The 18,531-nt window shown below is 37.6% G+C and overlaps 1 protein-coding gene across 15 annotated transcripts in view; it reads right to left on the bottom strand.

Annotated features, from left to right (window-relative positions):
- The window catches only part of ADGRL2 (adhesion G protein-coupled receptor L2), a 181,909-nt gene that overhangs the window by 26,835 nt on the left and 136,543 nt on the right, over window positions 1–18,531 (bottom strand). For 11 of the 15 annotated variants that reach the window (XM_065673669.1, XM_065673677.1, XM_065673676.1 and 8 more), the window contains exons 5-12: window positions 17,703–18,503; window positions 9,311–9,607; window positions 8,664–8,767; window positions 7,657–7,842; window positions 6,580–6,618; window positions 3,534–3,717; window positions 1,474–1,596; window positions 1,001–1,206 (exon numbers count right to left, since the gene is read on the bottom strand). In XM_065673669.1, the coding sequence (XP_065529741.1) occupies window positions 1,001–1,206; window positions 1,474–1,596; window positions 3,534–3,717; window positions 6,580–6,618; window positions 7,657–7,842; window positions 8,664–8,767; window positions 9,311–9,607; window positions 17,703–18,503 (1,940 nt within the window). The remainder of the gene's footprint in view (window positions 1–1,000; window positions 1,207–1,473; window positions 1,597–3,533; window positions 3,718–6,579; window positions 6,619–7,656; window positions 7,843–8,663; window positions 8,768–9,310; window positions 9,608–17,702; window positions 18,504–18,531) is intronic. The other 4 variants (XM_065673678.1, XM_065673683.1, XM_065673672.1 and 1 more) reach the window with 1 other exon arrangement.

Below are 18,531 nucleotides of genomic sequence, written 5' to 3'. Positions count from 1 at the left end.
TAACAATTGTTTAATATGTGTAAAGGGTAATTTAGATTAAACTTTGCATGTTTCGGACAATAAGTTTTTCATCAGCAAAATTGTGGACTATGTTATACAAGGAAGACATCTAGTTTAAAAGGGACTTTATAGTCCGAAACACTCTAAAGTGTAGTCTCAATTATTGTAGACCCAATTTTAAACAATTACGATTTCCATCTTACAATTTTATGCACTGATGGTACATTATAGCTATCTTTGCTTTCTGCAGAAGTAATACTGCGAATTTATTCTGAAGACATTTTTCCTGCAATTGAGAATTTGGTAATATGATCTTTTTCCTTTGACTCTCACCTTTGGTCAAGCCAAAGTCATGTGAACAGATATCAGGAAAAAGTTCATTCCTCAATGAAAAAAAGTCGAAACAGATTATAAAAAGAGGCAAAACGAGAGGAAAATCCAACTGTATTTTCTTTATCATGGTAGGTATTATTTACTGTCCCCGTGTGAGTCATGAAAACAGAAAAGACCAAACTAGTGAGCAAATAAACACATCAAATAAATTACTGTGAAGAAAACATAAATAACAAACCAAAATACAATACTTTATTCTTCACCAAATAAAAGTATTTAAACAATTTGCACAGGTTTCCAGGACTTGGTCCGATATTAATACAAGAAGTTAAAAGTGTCATTAAAACTTGTCACATCAGACCATCACGAATCTTAACAGCTATTTTCTACCCTGCTACTAAGGTAAGAGTTAATTTTCAGTTAGAAACAAATTAGTCATTTACATTTTCATGTTGATTACTGAATTAGCTTTCATTAAGAATACACTTAAGTTCTAATAATCACTGAACCAGGCTCATTTAATTTTATGTTCATAGACTTAACTAAGCTTGTGTCTCTGACCTAGTCCAACATTTAAAATTCAAATGGAAAAAACGTTATTTTTCTGCACTGCTTTTCTCTCTTGCTGATTTTATGACCTTCCCATTAATTCATTAGCATAACTCACATCAATGTGTTCCAGTGTAAAATGCACAGGATCAGTCAGGTACACCCGGCTAGACTCCTTGTTGATAGAGGCTGCAATGACGTGGGAGTTCACTGCGATCGTGCTATTCCGCCCAACAAAGTCGCTGCCTAACTTTATAGTTGCATTTTCTGTGCTGAGAAAACGCCCTAAACTTTTGTAAATGATGAAAACCAGCTTTGCTAATCCTACAAAAGAAAAAAAAATCCCATCATCATGCCACAGAAGTCCACAGAAAGACAGCAAGCTGTACTCTAATGAACTGACAATAAAGCAGCAGCAAACAGAGAGACATTTTCAGGCTACAGATTTAAAGAAAAGCAACCAGGTACCCATGATGTTTGAGAAAAAGCCACAAAGTTTTGTTGTGTTTTGTTTTGATATTTTAACTAGGGGAGGTAACGTAGGTTTTATAAAAGTTAATGGAGTTTCAGTATTCCATGCCCAAGACTCACCGTTCCTGCTGTTCTGTTTCACGGTGCTTGCAGAGAGCTGAATAGAGTTCCCTCCTTTGCTGCCCTGAGGAAATTTCAAGTCCTGCACCTGGCCCTCTGTAATGAGCACTGCAACATCCAAAACTAGGCAGACCCGAGGAAAGGGAAAAAAAGAAAAAAAAGTGGTAAAAATGGAGGCTGCACAGAAAGTCTCTTGGCCAGATTGCAGTATGACAGATGACAATATTTCCCCCACTCTTTATTCAGTTTTCTCACACTGCTGTCCTAATTTGCCACTGTAAAGACAGATCTGTACCACATGCTGCAAGCACAGTTAGTTTCTTTAACTAAATCCAGTGCACGCTACTAAAATAAAACCATTTTAATAGTGATAACATGACACTAAACTTTGTTTTTATGTGGGCCCCCAAAACATTCGCTTAAGAGTATCACACATACACGTTGCAGAGAAATGTTAATTTTGAAGCTTCTAATGTCTACATAGGATTCTCTGCTAAAAAAATTAAAACTTTGAATATTGGTTTAGATATAAAGTTTTAAAACAGTCAGCAAACGAACACCTATGTATACTTACGCCATGTGTTTAGCTAAATAAGTATTTGTATCTAAAAAAAATTCTATCTTTTTTCCTAAATCTGAAAAAGTTTATTGGTTATGGAAGGTATAAAGGTTTACAGAAAACCACTGTTTGGTACTTCTAAAAAAATATTTAAATTGAAAACTTAGATGCCACTCAGCCTTACTTCAACTATTAACTTTCTAATACATTGTATATTGGGAAGCTTTCATGAGATTACCACCAAAAGCTGGATTCCCTTGGATATGTAAAATCATACAAGTCAGAGTGGTCAATTTGTTGACAAATATCTGCATTAGATTAAACTGGTTTAACTATAGGTCTCTACTACAGATGGACAAAATGTATGATATTAGGGAATTATTTCTTTCTCTAAGCCACACATATGTATGTGTGCTGGGAATTCAGTCTTGCATGGCATCAGTAATGTGTTACTATGACTTCAAGACAGCTTATCACAAGAAGTGATACTCAGACAAGTCTACTGAGCTCCATGGAACTGCTCGTGAACATCCCGAGAGAGATTTCTGTGACTCTACCCACATTCTTTCAGAAACAACTGGTGCAGTTACTTTGATAACGGACTGTAACACCTTTCCCCATCCTTTCCCAGTACCTGTCTACTCAAATTAAAAACTAGGCAGAATCATCTTCGACAGTTACAAATATGCAGACATTGAAACGTGAAAAGTCTCATTTCTGCAGTCTATTCCAAGTCTCCATCTCAGTACCCCTCAAATTAGCAGACGTTCAGCTTCCTTGTGCCTCACTGAGACTACATTAATCTCTGTAATAGGATGAAGGAATTTTAATTTTATGCATAGCAATGATTTTTGCTTTAACACATCCTGCGTACCAGTATCTGCACATCTCTAATACCAAACTCCTTCATTTCTCTGTCACCACTTAAATTCCAAATTATGCTCCAACTATCTTCAGCTATTTTGCAGTCTCTGGAGCATAGCTATTCTGCATTATGGGAGATGTAGTTCACTGAACACATTTTTACCTGAAGGCAGTCATGTTTAATATAAACATTTGGCCTATGTTCTGAGTGCCTAAAATATCTAACTGGCAGAGTACGTTGCAAAAAAGTAATTTAAATTCATTAGGAACAGTTTATATATAACAGGAAAGCATTTCTGAAGCTCTACAGAAAGCAGTTAACTCAAAAAATCCATACTCTGCCATTTAAGCACTCTTCATATCCATACATTCTGCTTAACGATTTTTCAGTAGTAAATCAACTTTGCAACATCAACCACTTTCCATTTTATACTGTATTAATGACACTAAAGAAGAATGCTAATTTTGAAGAGCTAAACAAGAGAAGTGTGTCTCACCCGCTTAGGATCATTTACCTTTCCACCAAATGTTACGCAGCTCCACTTTCAAAGATTATGTCGCTCTCTGGAGTATTTTTCCTGACTTTGCATAAAGCAATGTGTAAGACTAACTTATGCTTGAAAAGAAATTTACTTACCGATATTTTCTGTGGGCATTGAGACTCTAGTTGGTTCTAAGAGATTATCAGCCAAGACAAAAGCCCCTTCTTCTAACGTATCAAGTAGCATTGTGGCTGCATGGGCTTGTTCTGAAGAATTCATGTCCTTCCAGGACTCCAGAGCTTCAGGCCTGAGCAGGTTGTCCACTGTATCCACAATTGCCTGCATTCATTAGAAAACTATCATTAGGTCCAATTGCCCTAGGCAGCTGGGGAAAATTTCCAATGTTATCTGGTGACAATTATAATACTTAACTGTCAGAATGATTTACTGTGATTTAATGGCACTAGAAGACTATTTTCAAAGTAAAAATATTTTCCATCCTCTCGCTGGGTAAGTGCAGTTAGCCACTAGCATTGTGTGATCTCTAAGTGGTAAACATGCAGATTTGACTTGCCTCATATCAGATAAAAAGACAGTCTTATTAATGTGCTGAAAAATGTAAAAATAAATGCCAGAAGTTTTGCCTGAAGCTTTCATCTTGAAGTTAATGTCAAAATGCATAAATTCTATTTAAAAATACTAATGCCCAAATTGGCATTCTGCAGTTTAGCCTGCAATGACAATAATACGCTTCTGGAAACTTAGCCCAACTTAGCAGCCACAGCACTATAAACTACTTGTCTATGACAAACTGCCTTCTTTATTAGAGAAGGCATGAAATGAAGCTGACTCAGTGGATATAAATTAGCTTGGGCCATTCCCACTCCCCCTCCTGATTCTGTACCTGTTCACAGATACTTAAAAAGATTACTAACTCCCATTCCTGCACAAAGGTCAGTTAAAAAAAGAAATCAATAGAGCAAACAAGATGTCCATTGGCTGTCCCTGTTATCAGTGAAGGCAAAACTGTAAAACTGAATAAACCTTCCATTTAAAAAAGTGTTTCTTGCAACAAGTCTATGATCATGTTTTAAGGCTCATTAAGCTGCATATAAAGTAACAGTAAATAAGGAAGAAGAATAATTCCATGACATGATTACATTATTTTTACAAAATAATCCAGAGTAATCAGTTAATCAATTGAAGGCAGGCTCTTACATTAATGCATAATGTATCTGTGCATTGAGTATGCTTTGCATTGAGTACACCATGCATTGCTGAAACACCCTGTTTACTCTGTCCCATTTACCTAGTCATAATGTGTCATTAAGCACATATATAATTTGTTTGATCAATTTAAAAGCAATGGGAATGGAAACAGAACACACTGTACAAACAGAAAGATGTCGGTCTCTAATACTATATTGTGCAAATAAACGAACAGGAAAAGTTGGTCAAAGCTATTGTCAGAGCAACATTAATTAACCCAATCCATTTTAATATCCTCTTTCTGTCTGTATTGTGAGCCACCACGACCTTCCTGGCAGGTGGAAGATACTTCGAAGTGGCATTAAAGCCTTTTTTCTTTCTCTAATGGAAGACAGAATAGTCAAAATGCTCACACTGATACTGCTGCAGCCATTAACTAGAGTGGAACAGAAATTGGTCTGCAGAGGCCAGATTCATTAGTCACCAAGAAATACAGATTGGAGCCTCTAATCTGAGGTACAAATGAATTCTCTGTCACAAAGTGGGAACTTGCTTCATTTGCATAGTGTAAGTCAGCTTTTGATTTGTAATTTCAAGAGGTTTATTAGTCTTATCTAAGCAGAGAAGCCCATTTGAGACCTACAGAAAATGACACTGGCTGGAAATTAAGGTTGCACTATGGTTTCTTGTGTATCTACATATAGCACTGACAGTATGTATTTGTTAATATGAAATGCTTTTTATTTATTATGGGATAATCTAGCTCTCCATTTTTCCTGTTGAAAATGATCTCCTGCCCAATATTCCTGAGGTGTTCTTTTAGACGGAGGTGAGTGTGCAGCAGGAAGATCACATAGCTGTTGGAGTAACACCATTACTGCTCATATTCATGTTTTCTCTTTAAAATGAAGTATAAAAACCCAAGCCTACTCAAACCATATCTGCCAGATTTCCCTTTACTATTAAAAATATTTTCTAATAAAAAGCTATGACTATTATTATTATTTGAGGAGTGAATTTCTTTCCAGATCTTTGTCTCTTTTTGGCAAATTTTTGCATAACCGCACATCTCCCATCCACTTTGAGGGATACAGGATAAAAGCCGAAGTGCCCTGTATAGAGAGATGTCTCTTAACTAAGAGTCTGAATTATTTTATTATGTTGCAAAGTATTTCAAAGTTCTTTTCAAAAATCATTTACATTTTATCTCAGGGGGTACAAGTAAAAATCAGTAGTTTTAAAAGAAACTTTGAAAAGATGCGCAATAAGATTTTTCCGACAGACATGATTTGTTCTAGAACTTTTTATCCTCTTAGAGGTGCGAGGTGGTGTTACTGGCATTGTATTGTAGAGCAGAAGCTGGCCAATGCAGACTACCACCATTCTACAGCAGATGAAAAAAACTGAAAATCAGTTAGCAATGTGTTACATGCTTTCCATATAACCTGGTTAATGGGACAAGTGTCACACATTTTACTAGTAAAGTTAAGAGAAATGTTTGTCTTTGCATTTTATCCTGAAGTCACTGAATCTGGCTTTTGTAACAACTCTTAAAACTGTAAGAAAGAGTGATGTCACAACATGTAAAAATACACAAAGAACAAAGCAGACTATATAATGTACATTTTTCATGCAAGCAAATTAACTCTTAACAGTCTTTGATATAAAATACTATCCAAGCTGAAGTAATTTCTGTTAAGTTGCTAGCTTTTTCCCCTAAACAAAGTTGTATTATGAGAGAGATGTTACTTCCAATTCAGATAACCATTTCTGCTCTTTAAGTTTTGAACAAGTTGAGGTAAAAGAGGTATAAACTTTGAACTTTAATCTTTTGAGTGTTATACCTGTGCAAAGCCAACATTTGTACAGTTGATATGGGGCACAATACACATTTATCAAAGACTGAAATACATAGGATCATGCAGCAAGATGATAAAGCGTGGCAGGTTGCTGAAGCAGGGAGAAAGCAGGGTGACAGCACAGGAGAGATACCTTAAGGTAAGCCCTGCATGTCTTCTCGCGTTTTTGGAGCTTTTTAGTAAAAAAGAGAAAACGAGAAGTTAGACAAGTTCTGTAAAGCTCAAAAATATCAAGAAATTAAGTCTGGTGCTTCAAAACCTGAATTTGAACTACAGCCTGGACATTGATCTTGCTTCTGTCCAGCAATGACTATAAAAACCTATCGCATAGGCAGCATTTTTCCCCAGCCTTTACACAGGTGCCCAGGTATCTTTGCCCAAGAGGTGTCATTTGTGTGAAAAGGTCAAAGGAGAGTATTCTTGTGTGGACATTTGATCTGTCTCTAGGAAAAGTCTTCTAATAGCAGCTAGGGACTGTAAATGAAACTATTGCCAAAATAACAGAGGAGTACATGGAGATCTCTCAAGAAGGCTGAAAAAATGTTTTGTTTGTAGCTTGTTGAATAAGCTGATGCAAGGAAGAGGCCGAGAAATACAGCGTTTCCTCTGAGAAAAAGAGGAATGGTAATAACACTTGTGATTTGTATTTAAACCACAAAGACATGAGTTTTCTCTGAAATGCTTCTCTAAGCATCATTCCTGAGAAAACTTACTTGTGTTTTAGATACACACTTTAAGGTATTTTTGTAAGATCGACTGAAAGTGATGCTGGTGTCTTTAAAAGGCTAAGAAAGTGCTATTATTCTGCAGGAAGTTGGATTAAAATAAAACTCTGCACCTATGCAGAATCCCACTGATTTTATTACATGTTCAGGGTTAAAAGGATCACTGGATAAACATGCTGATTTGTTACAGAATTTCTGAGAGCTAATGCCCATTTCCTCACACTAGTTATAATGCGTTCCAGATTTTAATAAGAGACACAGCTATGTATTTTAGGACCAGGCAGCTATTGTAAATTATATCATATTCCCTAAAGAAGGTAATTGCAACTTTCTGCTGCGTATTTACTGCTGTTTTCTCTTACATGTTTATTCCAGTACTATAAGCATGTGAAACAAAGTATAGATTAGTAATTCTGCAAGGAAAAAAATAAAGTAACCAAGGGCAATGGTTATCCCAGCAGGGGGAGGTGACAGGAGGTGTGTACCTTGTTATAACTCCTTCCAGCAGAGTCTTTTTCACTGGGCCGCAGTTCCTGCAGCTGAGCATCCAAAATGTCCACAAGCTGCTCCATCAGCCTCACTGATGAACTAACATCGCCAGCAAAGACAGGTCCTTTGGTGTGTTTAGCCAGTTCATTGGCCAGACTAGCAGCATTTTCTCCACTTCTGATCTGAAATGACAAGTTTATATTATCTCAGCAGGGTCCCTTGTTCTGCTTGCGGCTCCTAATTCCAATTCCCCATGTACCTTTGTTGTGGTGAAACAACCATTTGCACATACATTGAAATCTGTAACTAATTGAGACCAATAACGTTCTCTTTATCTCAGAAGATTAAAGGTTCTTAGATCCGTGACACACAAAAGCAGTTCTTAACAGCCATCAAAACCAGAAATCAGACTGGGACTTTCGGGCTAGATATTCTATTCATCCTCACTTTTATTTTACTGCCATTATCAGACAGTAAGAAATCTATTTGTTCCTACTAGTGCTTGAGGCATTTGAAAGTCAAGTAGCCTGGTACTGACAACAAATTATCCAGTTTTCATAAACTTAGTACATCTCAGTAGGGAAGAAAAACACAGAAAATGGCTCTGTGCTCTAATCATACTGTTATTAATTCACTCAGAAAAAAAAAATCTATTTATTACAGTATAATTTTTACTAAACCAAAAACCTTTCTGTATACCACAGTTTTTTGCTGCATGATTTATAATATTTCATTTATTAAGCAAATACAGCTTTTGTTTTTTGAACACCAACAAAGCTACTTTGCTTTAAATAGTGATGAAAACACGTAATCACAGATTCAATATAAGAACTTAAGAGGGAGACTGTACCAAAACACACACATGCACACAAAGTACCTATAACTCTTTCTACTTTAAATGAGCACAAAATAACAAAGAGGGCTTCAACAAACTGAATTATTAATGCTCAGAGTTAAAATCCTTAATCATCAGTGTACAGCAGATTAAAAGGTTTCAACCAACCTTCTGAGCCAGCTGATTTACCCAGTGTGAGGTGCAGTTGCTTAGATCAGGGCCTTTGGGGTTCCACATTCCAGTTAAGACCACGCAGAGATACGAGGCAGTTCCTACAACAAATACAGAAAACGACAGTGAAATGGAAACCATTTTTCTGCACACATTCAGGAAATCAGCTACACTGGGCTAAGCAATGTTAAATTCTGAATGCCACTAATGGCAGTAGCTGACAATAATTGACAAAAACGTAAGGAAATAATGCAGATTACAAACAGCAATAAAAAAGTCAGTGAAAAGTACCAGACGTTTTCCGCAAACAAACAAAAAGCCCTTGATTTTTCCTGGAGCTCATCCAGAGGAGAGCTCATAATGAGAAAGGCAGCTGTAAGCATATTTCACAACAGTCCTCAAGCAAAGCCCTAAAATTTGACCTGGATTCTCAAAAGCACATGCACAAGGTAATTCTGCAGTTACACTCAAATGTCGTTTGCAGATTAAAACTTGACCATTGCCTGTAGATACTGCATTCTCCAAGTAACAAAAAAATCGTGTGACAGGCAGCTTGAGATTAAAAAAACAATTCACCATAAGAGAGCAGCACATTGCTTTTGAAATGTCTGCCTGAGATCAAGATATATTTTTAAAGGCAATACCTCGTGTTCCTTTGGGGCAAGGGCGTTCAACCATCATTCCTCTTTGTGTCTGAGGCCAGCTAATCCCCCTGGCCTCAGTCGGTTCACAGAATCTCTCTGGCAAAGGGAAAAAACTTGTCACAGGAGGAATTTTGGTTGTGGAAATGGGTGGCGGTGGCTTGGGTCCTCTGCTTCCTTCCTTTGTTCCTCCAGCTAATGTTGTGCTTATGGGACCTTTCTGTGATGTAGTGCTAGTGGTTGACACTGTGGTTTTGTATAGCTCTGCTGAAGAGGTTATTGTCACTGCTGTGGTAGGCACTGCACAGAGAAAATTAAGAGTAATAATAAAGTAAATTACTTCAAAATTATATATTTAAAAGTTCTTTAAATGTTATTTATGCAGTTTTACAAGATTCTCTCGTGTCTCCTTTATCTTAATATTACTCTTATTGCTAGTCTGGGTGCCTAAGATATAACTTTGACTGATACTCTGTTTTACTCCCAGCTCATACCAGTATGATGTTTCAGCACATTCTCAAAATAATCTCTTCTGCAATAAAAATTGATAGTTACATTTCTAAAGGCTGAAAGGCCTAGTGAGTTATCAGTACATAACAAACATGCTCAACGCAATTAAAGATTTCTTAATCACTTTTGCAGAAGGAGTAACTCAATAGACAGAATCATTTGAATCAGCGTGCCGTAAACAGTGCAGTCCAGCTTTAACAACAAAGGTAGTGGGCTGTAACTAATGAGACCATTTAAAAAAAATAGACCCCAAAACTTCAAGTCACCCAGTACACACCTTCCAGGAAAATAATTACGATAACATCTTCCTACCCAGCAGTCATTCTGCTTGAGAGAGCTGCAGCACGCCCGATTAGCTCCAAACAGAAGCAGTACCTAGCATGTACGAGGTGTTCTCATGTTCGAACACTTCAGGCCTTAGCATCCCTTTTTGATAAAGCAGGTATGAAGACGCAACTCATTCGAGCCAGTGGCAAGTACTTAGTTTAATCTTTTATGAAACACTAGGATCGGCTTAGGCCAAATCACTTCTGCCTGGGACTCACAGCTGCTCACTCCACTGACCCACGTCGGGAACGCATGGCTGGAGCTGCTGAGGTACAGCCCGAGCTCTGACAAGGTTCTGAGGCTTTGGAGAGATAATACCAGTTAATGCTAGTGGAGAACACAGCCTGGAATTCATGTTCATCACCTTCAACTGCGTATTGAGCAATGGCTGAAATAATGCAAGTGAGCAAAGTAACTGGAACAGTTATCATTAATTATTTCCAAATCTTAGTTAACATTCACAGTGCTTTACAAGAACATAAAAGCGAAGATCCTTGTCCTGAGAATAAATAAACTAATACCATGTATTTTTAAATCCTAACTGATACAAGAATAAATGAAAATAATTTATGATTAACAACAGTGGATAGACTGGTTTTTTAATTTCTTTTTGTCTTCTTCTATTGGACAACACATCTTCTGTAAGTTAAATCATAAACAAAAACCAAAGAAGTGCTGCCTCACTTTCTTTCAGCAGATATTTTTTAAGTTACTGTTTTGAGTAAGACTGACTTTCAGTAGTTTGGCAGATCACAATTATTTCAGAATCCTTTTTCAATTATGTTCCAGTTATATTAGGATTCTCAAATATGAATTTATCTTACTTTCACATGAATTCAGAATGGAGTTTTTGAACATCACAATGCAAAGATGTGCTTTTCATCCCTCTCTTGCTCACAAATGAGGAACTTCTTCAGTGCTGTCTTCAGTCTCATTCTTGGCTGCTTGAATACCGTCTGTGTAATTGCGCTGAATTCCTGGTGTAGCCAGCTACTATGAACCTATTGAAATCCTCCGATCTGTTCTGCAAGTACTTGCCTGACATCTTGTGAAACTGCTGTAATTCTCTTTTGATTACAATGCATCCAGCTTTCTAGTGCTTTCCCAATTAACATTTGTCAAAAGCATTTGCAATCACTTGCAGAAGTGTCAGGCAACACCTGCTGAATCAGGTCCTGGGGAGCGGAGAACTGGGGGGCACAGAGAATGATGCGGGGGACAACCAATTATTATTATCTATCCCCTAACACATTGTGCTAATTAGTACATATTTAATCACTGAAATGTGTATTAGCATTATTGCAATTACTACTTAAAACCTATAATGTTTAGGATAGCTTTGTCTCAGGAGCAAAATATCACCGTAAGAATTCATAACAACTCTCTTAAGTTCAGTAGTGAGGTAACAATTTTCAGAACATGTTTTGTGATGCACCCTGAGCTAAAATATTCTGCTGTCACTACTTTAGGTCAAACAATTTGAATGCTATCCATTAAAATCAGTTTCAAGGCATACCACCTATGATTCAAAAATGACCTACATAGTAGGACATACTTTAGAAACATATTTGTAATCTAACATTTTAGGAGAAAGACTTCAAAACCACCTCTCACAAAACTGAAAAAGAAATATAAGCAATCTCTGACAGACTTTATCTTGAATTAGATTTTTAAGAAGAAGAAGTCACTGTATTTAAGAATATACCAGAAAATTCCAGACAGTGCTGGAAATCTGGGAATATCTGAGAAAATAAGAAACAACCAAACACATCACTTTAAGGAATACATCCACCTTTCAGAAGGCAGATCATTTTGGTTTTAATGACCTGTTGGAGAACATGACCTGCAAAGCCATTCTCCTGAGCCTCAAGAAGACCCATGATAGCTGCCACCACCTGATGTGCCTTGCTCTGAAAGCTGAGGGTGATGGCATCTTCAGGCTCACATGCAAGGTCTTGCAGAGCGCCTTGCCAACAGAAGATAATGACAGTGATGATTAATATACCACAACTAAGAAGAAGAACAAACTCCATGTCCAGGTTACTACCCTATTGTTCCAAGCAGCAGGACGGAGCCTCTCTATAAGGCTGAAGATATGTAATTTTTGTCCAACACCAAAACCCCCACTTTTACAATGTGAGATTCTATTTTTGACTTTTTGGTTAAGCTTGACATGCTGAGGAGAATCCCCAAACCTCTTTTTTAAGAATAGGTGTGTCTCATTATCAGCTGAAGACTGTCTTTGTGAAATAAAAAATATATAAAGAAAAAGAAAGAGCAATAGGAAGTAAATCCAAGGGTCAAGTTGGGGGTAATTAATTTACGTTTGTTTTATGCAGTTACCAACAGCTGATGTAAACAGTTACATGTACTATTGGTTTCTAAAAATGAAGACACCACTGGAGTAAAACTTAACACCTGTTTAACAGTGTGATGTCTATAAAAAACATAACACAATTGCCTAGGATGGCAGGGGAATACTAACTTTGTTTCCCCACCTGACAGTGAAGAGCAGATTTGGAGAAGGCACACAAGCTATCTAGCATTCTTTGCCAACAGGTTTCTATTCTAAGCAGGCATAAAATATATTTTTTAAAAAGCAAACCAAATCAAAACAAAAAAAATCCCCACTCAAAATACAACTCTAACCTTACATTTACAATTGTCTTGAAATGCCCAGATGATGTGCTGCTTCTGAAAACACCAATACTTTTATTTTCATCTCCAGCATATAGGTAACTGTAGAAACCAGCTGCATGTATTTTTCAGTTAAAAGTATACTCTTATAGGACAGATTATTTCGATGCATTTGGACATGTAAATATCTATGTGCCCACCTTTGCTTTCAAAAGATGTCATACACTGAGCTGCCATGTAAAGCAATGCAGATCTGAAACCAGTGCAAATCCAGATTTCCCTGCCTAATGCATATTACCACTGTGCGCCTGTTTTCATGCTTCAGTGAACAGCAGGGAAGTCACTAAGACTACGTAATTATCTATAGGTTCCAGCTATTATGCTAGCCAGTACTCTGTTGACCCTGCCAAATCCCATTTAGCTGACAGTGAAATGTTTACAAAGCCATTCATACATACATACCCTGAAAATGATAACAAGTATGCCACAAAATTAGCAAAATACCTATGATCAAGAGATCTGCTATCTGGTCCCTATTATGTTGTCCTTACTTGTACATCCACTTTTTAATCAACCTGTAGTGTATCAGATTCAATATAACAGTAACGATCTAATTTACTTAACAATTTGCTGCATGACTTCATTGCAGATTCTTGGTGTTATAAAGATTTAGCTGTACTAGTTTCCTATTATTTCAAGCCCTTAGTGATAGTACTTTCCAAGTTTCTGTTCTGTCCACACTCACAACATCCGTATTTTCCTGCAGTGATCCAATAAAACTTAATGATGGGTATCATGGTACAAAAGGGGAGACAACTTTAGTTTGAACAGTTTGCACAGTTAGCACAAATTGGGATGAGTGTAGATGAAATCTCTCCCTAACGCACTAACACAGAACAAAAGGATTTATCTTCTTCTTGTTACCAAGGAAACCCTACAATGTAATGCTCATATTCACTTTCTAGGGGGAAAAATCCCTTCATTCTTCCTGATCATTTAACTTAAAAATCTTTTAAAACTTCCTGTTCCAGTGAGGATTCATTTGGTCCCTGGGATACCTTCTTTAGAATGAATGTAACAACATATTCACTAAATTTACCAAGGATATAAAAACTCTGTTTTGTTTCAGTTTTTTCATAGTGGCTTTTTGCAGGGCCTGATATATTTTATTTTGTTTCTAAATTATGGTTTTAATTTTTAAATGTAATTTTTAAACTTAACCTCAGAAAATGTGCTCTTCTGCAGTATCTGAGTGGTACTTGTCAGCCATAGCTCTGAAAACTGTTTCTGTATCTATGTAGACTCAGAGGTAGACTGAGGTGTAGAAGAGGCTGAATGTTTAACATGTTGCACTGTATTGGCAGACATGCTGCAAATGCCAGGAGACACACTGCAGAAACAGGAGGGCCCCTCTGAGAAAACTGCAGCATTTTGTCTGCATCAGATGTGTAGACACGGTGCATAGGGACATGGTTTAGCGGTGGACTTGGCAGTTTTGGGTTTACAGTTGGACTTGATGATCTTAAGGGCCTTTTCCAACCTAAATATTCTACGCTACATCTATGCAGTATAGTTCCCATGGGACAAGAAGAAAAAATGACACATGATGAAGGAGGTGAAGAGAGGTTCTAAGAGCAGCAGACTGCATTGTCAAAGTAAAACAGTAGCCTCGCCGCTGCATCTGCTAGAAGTCTGAACAGTTCTCTTGAAGATTTAAGAAAATAAGGGTACAGGGAGCACATAATGTGGACAGTTTTAAGAGGAGAAAATGGTGTAGGTTTGCAGCAAGGGCAAGGCCAACATCAGGTTAATTACAGTGGTATTTCAGAGGTTTCAATAAGCAGATTTAAAAATGAAAGAAACAACAGGAAGAAAAAGGCAAGTTTGGGGTCACGGATGAGTCCGAGATTTTGTCCCTGGGAGCAAATGCAAACCCTTGAGCTCAAAAGTATGACTCTAATGTGACAAATCCATCTTTCATGTAGGAAGAAAGACTGTTGTTTTTGAAGCACCCGATAGTTGAACATTATGGTGTAGACAAGAACTGATAGCCAAGACAGAAAGATGAGAAAAAAAAAAAGAATCAGTGTGTGTCTATATATCATTATTGCTCCCACGGCAACAGAGGGAACACAGATTGCCGAGTTTCCCACAATGGCCCCAAGTTAACCATTCGAACAGAAAAGGCCACGACTTCCAATTTTGAGGCACTGACCTTGTGACACCATTAAATACTTGATATTAAAGCACCACCGCAAAAGACACTAAAAGAAGGTTCTTGTGTAGGTGACTTAGAGAATATTATCCTATGTCTTTTGAGTAGATTATTAAGTAATGTGAGTCAACAACAAAAAAACTCAAACCAAACCATAACAAAAGAAACACAAAACCGCCCTTTATCAAATGTGCTGAAAATCTGGTCTATTTCCATATGAAATAAAAAATCCAAATGCGTATTATATATATAGGTCCTTTACCTGTGTAACAAGAGAAAGAATGATTTTTTAAACAGACTTTACGCTGAAACAAAGAGTAACTGAGAATATAATACAAATAAGAAAGCTAGAATCTTTTCTTGTTTCTACAGCAGTACATTTCAAGGACAATCATATTAGATAACTTTTCCTTTAATTTAGTAGTCTTTAACTACAGGCAATTGGCTTAGGCAAAAGAGGAAATGAACTGAAACGTATTCTTAGATCTGCTATGTACAGATCCATACAAAATTAAAATAATGTGTGTTGACTTTATATAAGGAAAAATGCTGTTTGTGAATATATGCATTACACATTCAAATAAACCTAGTGCCTTCATATGGTTTCTATATTTTGAAAAGGCCATAATCAAACTATATTTACTTATGTCATAATGAATTTAAAACAAACTCATAAATCACTCAAAATACACTCCTTCTCTGCATTCACGGGTGAATGGGCAAAGAGCTCAGACGAGAGGCAAGCACCCTGTGGTGTGCCCTTGGAACCCTTCTTGCCTAGGTCTGGTTAGAATAAACCATTTCTTCCCCTTCCTTGCATGCCAGCAAGGAAACCAGGAACATTAAGGGGTGCTGGTGGACACTAAAATCTCTTTCTGGTATTAGATGGGATATGGTCAGCACACGCACTGGAACTCAGGTTCTTGGAGACTCTCATCGTAAAACGTTACGAAATGTCTTATTTGAGACCTTTGATGATTTACTAAAGCAAAGGCAGAATTACATAAAGCCTTTTCTTCCCTCCCTGCCCTTCCTTAACACGTCTTCTTCAATGCAGTAATTTCAAGATTAGCTTTTGCCACATTCATGGCAGCTGCCTGAACTGAGAAAGCTCCTTAGAGCCTGCACCTCCATTTTCCCTCTTACTATTACAGCTTTGGAGAATTTAAAATGCATCTTCATCTCAGTTAAACCGAATTATAAGTGACATCATGCAAGAGAATATATGAAAATGAAAGCTTTAATTTTTTTCTAATTACATAGGTGGGTATGTCTCTGCTGAGAGCAGACCCAAAGCCTCCCTGAGGAATGGACTAGCTTGATATACAGGATGGCTCGCCAGGATGGCTGCCCTTGCAGCCAGAGCTCAGTCCCCAGACACCTTAGAACTGCCTGAGCCTGGCCACGTACTGCCAGATTCTGGACAGATCATCACTTGGCTCTGGAGATCACCCATGTATCAGTTCTAAACTGCCTTGTTCTGCTGTGTATTGCGTACTTCTTTACTTGGAAAAGCTATGTGTATGTTGATATAATCGTGTGCACACTACTTAGTTTGCACTGCTGTGCCTGAATCAGCTTCACTGAAGCAGGATAGCTGCCTTTCATGTGGAGAAGCCATTATTACTACATTTTTGAAGTAGAAAAAGCAGCTGCTAAACATGCATACCAGTTAGACGAGAGAAGTGAAGTATTACCTTCATTGCTAAAGGAGCTTATCAACATTCTGTTCCTTGCTGTATGCATCTTCTGCCACGGAGCATTTATCTTGGTATCTACTCTCCTCTGCAGATGTTAATATGTGGCTGTGCCTGATCATGCCATTTTTAGGGATTTCTGAGCCCTCAGAAGCTCTGATTATTCCCCCTCTTTTGGCAATTAGTGTCTTTCCTTTTGGCTAAGTTGTTCTAACTTCAAGTGAGCTGAACTGCAATTGCAATGGACCTACACAGAAAGCTGCTAAGATGTTGGATAATCTTGTCTAACTCGGCATTAGAAACTGAAAATAGGGCTGCAGAAAAATACTTATGCTTGGTACTACACATTAACCCCCGACATCTCCTCTGGGACCTCCTAGCATACATCGCTCTCAGCTGCTGGCGCCAAGAAGTTAAAAGGTCTGTATGTATGTTGTAATCAATTCAGAAGTCAGGTAACACTGAACGAATGGGAACAGGCTTCTGGCTCAGCATGAATGAACTCAAACTTAGTTTAGCTATATAAGTCAGACTGACTGATGGTACACAGTAAATACACAATTCCTCAACTCGTTCTTAAACACAGAAAAGCTGAACACTTGTATTAAGAAAGAAAGAAAGAAAGAAAGAAAGAAAGAAAGAAAGAAAGAAAGAAAGAGAAAGAAAGAAAGAAAGAAAGAAAGAAAGAAAGAAAGAAAGAAAGAAAGAAAGAAAGAAAGAAAGAAAGAAAGAAAGAAAGAAAGAAAGAAAGAAAGAAAGAAAGAAAGAAGGAAAGGAAGAGAAAGAAAGAAAGAAAAGAAAAGCACAAGCCCATAAACCAAATAAAGAAATTCTCTCTCTCTTCACAGGTTCTGCAAATTTTCCTCGCACCACTGTAATTCTGTACAGTGCAGACAAACAACTCTTCCCTGCCTTTCTGACAACAGCTAAGTCTAAAAAAAAATATCGTAACACGATTATCTGAATGGAAGTATGAAGAGATTAAAAATGAGAAAACCCAAATTCTTACCTTGGGCAGGATCAGGTGGGCCAAACTCCAAAGAATATCGCAGAATGAAGTTGTTATTCCACACATACAGTTGGTTGTCTCTGGGGTTGTAATCCACTGCGGCGATGTACTGGTACTGGTTGGGGAAAGGAATGTCCACATGCTCGCCTCTGCTTAACCGGGTATTGTAGATGTAATCGATGGCATTCTTGCCGGTCTCACTCTCATTGTCCTGATACACTGACCGCACTACATACAGGACACCACATATCATGAAAGCATTGGATGCTCCCCGCTTGTCATACGTTGTTTCCCAGGTGGCTTCAAAACGCAGGGTGTAGGGATTCAGCTGGCTAATTACTATCATCCCATTGTTTTGCTCCGTAGCATAAATAACCCATAAGCCATTTTCATCAACTGCCAAGTCAATGTCAGTCTTTCCCCCCCATCGGTATGGAGAGGTGTCATGGTAATTAGCATAATTGATTATGGCCTCTCCACTCTTAATTCTAGTCCTCAAATCAAATTTTACTATGTTCCTAGTTCTTTCCTTGTTAAAAAAGACAGCGCCATCATACACTACAAATCCAGTGCCATCCACTCTATTTGGCAGTTTATATGTTGTCTGCTGGCGTCCATTTTGGAAGTCCTCTAAAGAAGCATATTCTATCAAAGTATCGGTGCGATATGGAGTCCATGGCATGAAGTATATTTTATCTGCAGCCTGGAGAGGATCTTTGCACCAAGCACCTGCTTTTTGTTCAGCTTCATATAAATACGGTGAGTCCACAATTGCTTTCAACGTCCCCGGGCAAACAAAAACTAACAGTCACGGAAAGAAGTAAGACAA

The sequence above is a fragment of the Lathamus discolor genome, chromosome 3, assembly GCF_037157495.1.
Source record: "Lathamus discolor isolate bLatDis1 chromosome 3, bLatDis1.hap1, whole genome shotgun sequence".
NCBI classification, from domain to species: domain Eukaryota; kingdom Metazoa; phylum Chordata; class Aves; order Psittaciformes; family Psittacidae; genus Lathamus; species Lathamus discolor.
Note: the sequence above shows the minus strand (reverse complement) of the source record. Positions and strands in the feature narration are given on the sequence as shown.